General features: G+C 61.1%; 1 protein-coding gene across 2 annotated transcripts; it reads right to left on the bottom strand.

Annotated features, from left to right (window-relative positions):
• Positions 1 to 1055: 1055 nt before the first annotated feature.
• Positions 1056 to 3544, bottom strand: LOC125628017 (homeobox protein MSX-1-like). 2 transcript variants are annotated; one of them, XM_048832695.2, is made up of 3 exons: positions 3075 to 3544; positions 2420 to 2583; positions 1056 to 1648 (listed from the first exon to the last, which is right to left on the bottom strand). In XM_048832695.2, the coding sequence occupies exons 1-3, from the start codon at positions 3406 to 3408 to the stop codon at positions 1484 to 1486; spliced, it is 663 nt and encodes a 220-aa protein (XP_048688652.1). In that variant the 5' UTR covers positions 3409 to 3544; the 3' UTR covers positions 1056 to 1483. The 2 variants fall into 2 exon arrangements, with proteins under 2 accessions (XP_048688652.1, XP_074978514.1); XM_075122413.1 differs by having other exon boundaries at positions 2462 to 2583.
• Between the last annotated feature and the right edge of the window lie 3235 nt (positions 3545 to 6779).

Raw genomic sequence — 6779 nt, 5'->3', positions numbered from 1 at the left:
TTGCGTGGGGGGGGGGGGTCTAGCCATGGGGATATGGCTGTGGATTTTGCATCTGTTGTTCTACCAGGACGCCTGGTTCTGTCCCCAGCTCTGGGAGGGGAGTGGGGGCTAGTGGTTAGAGCAGGGGGGGCTGGGAGCCAGGATGCCTGGGTTCTCCCCATAGCACTGGGAGGGAAGTGGGTCTAGTGGTTAGAACAGGGAGGCTGGGAGCCAGGACGCGTGGGTTCTCTCCCCAGCACTGGGAAGGGAGCAGGGTCTAGTGGTTAGAGCAGTTACTGACTCCAGCTGAGACTGCGCCCCATGTTGCTGCTGCCCCTGCCGGGGCTAGTGGCTGGAGGGGTCTGGGACGTGTCAGGGGGAGGGACAACCCTGAATCTCCTCCCCCATCCTGCTGAGGTTCCCCAGGAGCACAACGGCCAGGAGTGATGGGGTGTTGGGAGCCTGGGCACTGGGCGTGGGATCCATCCAGCTCTGACCAAGAGGGAATCACAGCTCCCCAGGGTTTATTGGGCAGTAATGGGGGGTGGGCTGTGGGGGCCTCCATCCTGGCTGAGACCGCCTGGGGCTGGGGTGAAGCAGAGACTGGAAGGGCCTGGGGGCTGCAGGGGGAAGGCAGGGCAACACTGGTTCACGGGGGCTGGGGGTGGAGAATCGGGGAGACACACCGTCTCACTGGGAGAGCGCAGGGGGACACACTGGCTCACCGGGGGAGGTCGGTGGGGGACATACTGGCTCACTGGGGGGGTGAAGTGGCCCAACCCCCTGTGCACTTTGGCCAGCGCTGTCATCACTGAGCCCCCAGGCAGCACAGCCCCCTCCCTGCCCCCGCCCTTGTCCAGGCTGGGGACAGGGCACCCCCACTGCATCCCCATGGCCTGGCCCTTCTAGCCTGCTTTGCACCGACAGCCCACGCCCAGCCCTGCCTAACAGGGCGCAGCCAGGGGAGGGGCGAGCACAGGACACTGCTCCGGCCCCCCAGGCAACACCCCCCCTGCCCCCAGCCCCCCGGACAGACTCAAGCAGGGACACAAGGAAACCACCACATGACAGCCCAGTGCTGGGATCAAAGGGGGTTTATTGTCCCCCCATGACACAGGGCACACCCGCCCCACAGCAGATATCCCAGGACTGGGGGCAGCTCCCCCATAATCAGGTTCTCCTTGGCAATCAGTCTCCCCAGAGCAGAGCTGGATTTGACAGAAAGACAGATTCTGGTCTCTGCGTCAAACCAGAGTTTGAGGTACACATCCCAGCTGGGGGGGGGGGTCAAATTCTGGCTGAAGATTTGGAGAGGGAGGGGGACCAGTTTGCAATTGGGGGGGGGCTGGAGTTTGATGGGTGCCCTGTAACAACAGGGTGGAGGAGATGCACAGCCCATAGGGGGACCATCACCCCCAATCTGGGGGCCCCCCCAATGGCAACTCCAGGCCTCTTTGCACCACAAATGGCTCCGTTGCGATCAGATGCCCGAGGTCACGGCGGCTCAAGGGGGCAATGTTCTGGTGCTGCCCGGCCCTGGCGTTGGCGCCAGCCCGAGGGGGGCAGCATGGGCCGGCTCAGCTCCCTCCAGGGCACTGCTGCTGGTTGGCTGGTCCTTCAGAAAGTCCCGCCTTTCCCTTGCCCGCCGGTTCTGGAACCAGATTTTCACCTTGGAACAAACAATAGCAACAGTCACCGCGAACGTGGCCCCCAGACAGACCAGACCGGACATCTCCCTGGGTGCCATCGGCCCCAGCGCACAGAGAGGGAAACTGAGGCACAGAGCCAGGGCTGCACAGCAAGCCATGGGCACAGTTGTGAATTCAGCCCAGGAGCCCAGAGGCTCACTCGGGCCTTTTGGATACCCTCCAGTAGGGGGCGCTGTGGGAGCAGGAAAGCTAGTGCCTACGAGTCACCAGGATCCTCTGGCAGGGGTCATGGACAGGCTGGCTGCCCCAGGGCGCCCCCTGCTGGGGGATCCTCCGCACCGAGGGGATGGCTGCCCCTCTGGTGTTCCTTGCTGGGGGATCCCCTTTGCTGAAGGGCCAGCTGCCCCAGGGCGCCCCCCACCAGGGGATCCGCATCGCCAACAGGTCGGCTGCCCCTCAAGCACCTTCCGCCAGGCGATCCCCCTCACCGATGGGCCGGCTGCCCCAGGACTCCCCCTGCTGGGGGATCCCCCTTGCTGAGGGACCGGCTGCCCCTAGGACGCCCCCTGGGGGATCCCCCTCACCAATGGGCTGGCTGTCCCAGGGCACCCGCTGCTGGGGGATCCCCCTCAGTGAAGGGCCAGCTGCCCCAAGGACGCCCCCTGAAGGATCCCCCTCACCGACAGGCCAGCTGCCCCCTGCTCTAACAGGTGCTGATAACTGAGAGGAACCGTCTGGGGTTAATTCCCCGCCCAGCTCCCCCAGGCCCTGCCCGAGCCAGAGCCTCCTACCTGGGTCTCACTGAGCCCCAGCAGAGCTGCCAGCTCCCCCACCTGCCTGCTGCTCAGGTAGCGGGTCTGCCGGTAGCTGCCCTCCAGGACGCCGATCTGGGCCACGGAGAACGGGACGCGGGGCCTGCGGGGGGCCCGGCCGGGGCTGCCCCCGCACTTCGCTTCTGCGGGGAGGGGAGAGGGGAGAGGGGAGAGGTGAAGCAGGGCCTGCACAGCAGCCGGAAAGGAAGGACCAGGGCCGCCAGCCCCCCTTGCTGTTAATATCAGCCCCACATCTTTCCATCTGGAAGCCACAGCCCCAGTGCGGTGCGAGGGGGCGCTGTGCTGCAGGGGGCGGGGGGCTCGGCAGGGGGCGCTCTCCCCTGGCACGCAGGGCTGGCCCCAATGGGGCACTAGGGGGCGCTGTGCTGCAGGGGCTCAGCAGGGGGCGCTCTCCCCTCGCACTCTGTGTTGGCCCCAGCCTGTTGCCGGAGGGGCTGAGATCCTGCTCACTCAAGCTGCTGGGGGTATCTGGGGGAGCCGGGGTGAACCCCCACCGTCCCAGCCATGCCCGGTGCCTCGTGGCGCTGCCATTCGTGGATGGCTGCAGGGCTTAGCCAGGGGCCCGGGCCACAGTGGGGCTCACCCCAAGGGCTCAGGAAGGGGAGGATCTTACTTGCCAGACGAGGCGGCTTGAAGCGGGAGCAGTGGATCCAGGCGTAGCCCGGCGGGGTCGCCCCCCACGCCACAGCCCCCTTGCCGAGCTCCTCCTGGCGCCCCCCTTCCCCCGTCCTCTCCGAGCCGCCCAGGGCCAGGAGGGAGCAGATGGAGAAGTCGGCCACCCGCCGGGGGGGTTGGGCTGGCCGGGCTTGGGGGAAGCGTAGGGCTGGATCCAGGGGTCCTGCTGGGGGGGCAAAGCCGGAGACCCCCTGTCTGAGGAGGAGGGGCCAGGAGGTGAGCACCCTGAGCTGGGCATAGTGCTCCAGGCTGCTGATGCTGAAGCTACCCATGGCCCCTGTGAGTAGGACGAGGAGACAGCAGAGCCCAGGAGAAGGAGGGGGGGTGTAGAGACCTGGGGGCAAGGGTGTGAGGTGGGGAGTGGAGCCCTGGGAGCCAGAGGAGTGTGCACTGGGGGCAGGAGGGCTAGCCAAGGGAGTGCGGGGTAGGGGGGTAGCAGGGGGAGTGGGGGGCAGGGGGAGCAGAGCCCTGGGGTCAGGGAGGCCAGCCAGGGGAGTGGGGGGCAGAGCCCTGGAGGATGGAGGGCCGGGAGGGGGAGTGGGAGGGTGCTCGAGAGGTACTGGCTGAAGCCCCGGCCCCTATTTAAGGGCAGAGCGCTGGCCAGAGGAGCTTTAGCGGGATTTACGTGGGACCAATCAGGGCGATAGGATCACCTGGCAGCAGCGAGGGGAGAGGAGGGGCCAGGGACACTGGATTCCCAGTGTGGGGGTCCTGGGAGCTCTGGGCCACGGGGAACCCACGGGGAATGTGGTTCCCCCCCAAACCTCACAGCTGAACGCTCCCCCGGTGACGGGGGCTGTGACAGCACATGGGGAAGGGGGCTGCTGGCATCTCAGCACTAATGAGAGTCGAGACCTGCAGTGAACTATGGATGGGTTTCAGGGATCCCTCGCCTGGCGCTGAGATGCAGCCACCTCTAGGGTGAAGCGCAGCAGCTGTTTAAAAGATGCAGCAACACCACACTGCTGGTTGGAACCGAAAGTGAAGGAGGATCCCGTATCCCAGCTCACAACCCCCGCCATGCGTTTCTAGCCCTGGGCTCCCCACGCAGCTGTGCCAATGAGCTTCACTCCCAACCCGCAGCCCCCTGCTAGCCCAGCCCTGGGTTCATTGGCTGGCATGTGGGGCAGGGGGTGGGGGTTGGTAATGTGACAAGCTTTCTCCCATGAGAATGGGCTGAGAACTGTAAACTCATTGCCCCTCTGCCCCTGCTCCAACCTGAACTCCAGAGCTCGGGTTCCCAGCACAGGCCCCCTGCCCTGGGGCCAGTGTGCCTCCCCCCTTCAGCTCCCACCTGCCTTCCCCTGGCTGTTTACCTGCCTTTGGCTTCATCTCTCCCCAAAGGCTCCTGTTACCCTGCCACTTCTCCGGTGCCCCGGCCGTTGTCAGGAGAACGCTTGATCCAGCTGCTGGTTTCGGGATTAAGAAGAAGCACAAAAGAGTCTGCCAGCCAAGGGGCCGCAATTGACTAATTACCTGCTCGACCTCTAATCCCCGGCGGGGAGTGCTGGGGCGCACGTAACCCAATCGCACCCTCTTCCCATTATACAACGGGGCTCCTGGGAGACTGACTGACGCAGGCACAGTTGCCCCCCCCCCATCCCACCCCCATCTCGGCCTCTCGGCAGGGAGAGATTTGCTGAGAGCAGAGGGCTCCCTAATCCAGCAGACAAAGGCAGAGCAAGATTGGATGGCTGGGAACTGAAACGAGAGAAAATCTGTCTAGAAATAAAGTGCAAATTGTACAAAGGGAGGGGAATTAACCATTAGACAGAACCCAGGAGTCCTGGCTCCCAGCCCTGCTGCTCTAACCCACTAGACTCCACTCCCCTCCCAGAGCTGGGTTCCAGGAGTCCTGGCTCCCAGCCCCCTTGCTCTAACCCACTAGACCCAACCCCCCTCCCTGAGCTGGGGGAGAACCCAGCCTCCCCTGCTCTAACCAATAGACACAACACTCCCCTCCCAGAGCCAGGGTTAGAATCCAGGAGTCCTGAACAATGGTGTTGCCGGCACCCAGTGAGGCTGAACAACAGCTTGAGTTGGTTCATTACCCGGTGTGCTACACCCAATAATCACAACGGGGTGGAGAAGCAGAAAAGTTTATTTGCAGCTGCAAAAAGGTACAGGGAGAATAAAATCTCAAATCCTGCACAACAGAGCAGGAAGTTACACAGGCTTTTATACATCCTTTTTTCCAGCATACTTGTCCAATAGCAAGCTGCCCCAAGTATCCATATAGCCAGCCAATCCAGTTCCCAGCTAGTTCCCTGATTCTCTGTATCATTTGTTAAACTCTACATAAAGCTGCTTTATTCAGCATTGTTCTTCCATATCTCCCCTGTTTGGCCTTGCTTAGTTTCAGGCAGTCTGACTCTGCAACATACTGTTGCAGATTCTCAGCATAACTGCTGTGTGTGCCTCCAGGCGGGGGGGGGCCAAGGACACTTGGGCCTAGTACGCAGAGCTGCTGCGAGTGCCTCCAGGCAGGAGGGGGGGCCAAGGACACCTGGGCCTAGTGCCAGGGGGCTTCATCGACACTCGTGGTCTTCCATCCCCTCGAGTTACCTCGTGGCCATGCCCCAGTGTCCCCAACAACTCCCCCCTTTGAGAACACTCAACAGCCTTGGCTCTGAGTTTTCTCACTTGGGCTACTTATTTCTTTACAATATGACTTTGCATAAGCACTTTGTGATAGCCCTGAAGAGAATGACTTATTAACGTTTGCCAAAGGGCCCTGACACATGATACTGCACAGCATAATACCAGTAATACAAGCAATACAGGAAAGAGAAGTATCGATAGCAGGCTAAATAAACCACCCAGCCAAGACGACAAACCCCAGCCTGAAAACAAGGTTTGCAACCAATCGTTCTCTGGGGCAGTATAGGCAACCTGTGCTCCGGCTTGGGCATGGGCCTCAGCCTGAGATCTCATAACTGCTATCATTTACATATACACACCATTGGGGCCCGATGAGGGCACAAACCCCTCCTTGGGATGCCAAGATAGTCCAAAGCCAGCCTGTTTTGGAGGGAAAACGTCCTGAGCTGCTGTAACTCTTTATTTAATGTTTTTACTGCTGACCCTAAATCACTAACCGAGTCCTCTAACTCTAAGGCCACTTTCTCAAATACCATCTGCAGCCTTACAGTATAGCGGCCTATGCATGCCATGGCTGGCCCGGTAAACAGTGGCGCTATTCCCAGTACAGAGCACCCTACCAGCTTCTCGGTTGTGAGGGGATTCTTCATATTGCCCTCTAATGCCGTAGTCAGTCGCCGCAGGGTCTTTTCTCGTGACTCAACAGAGGTGTCTCGGGCATTTCTAATCTTTCCTTTGGGCAGTGTGGCAGTTATGGAAAGATGAGGAACTCCATGAGCTATATAACAGCTACCTGTCCAGTTGGCTGGCAGCACCTTGTAAGCCTTTCGGCCACATACAAAATAGTGACCCTGTAGGGCCCAGTAAGGACTGTTTCTTAAGGGGATTCCTGGGATATTTAAGGCTGCTTTTCCAAACAGTTCATATGCCCCTAGGGGGGCATCCCATCCTCCTGACTGGGTACAAGTGGGGGCATTTCTAATTGTGCCATTCAAATTACACTCGCCATAGGGACCACTACAAACCCACCATTGGCTTGCTA

The sequence above is a fragment of the Caretta caretta genome, chromosome 23 (genome assembly GCF_965140235.1).
Source record: "Caretta caretta isolate rCarCar2 chromosome 23, rCarCar1.hap1, whole genome shotgun sequence".
NCBI classification, from domain to species: Eukaryota; Metazoa; Chordata; order Testudines; family Cheloniidae; genus Caretta; species Caretta caretta.
The sequence above is the reverse complement of the archived record's forward strand: the minus strand, read 5'-3'. Positions and strand labels throughout refer to the sequence as shown.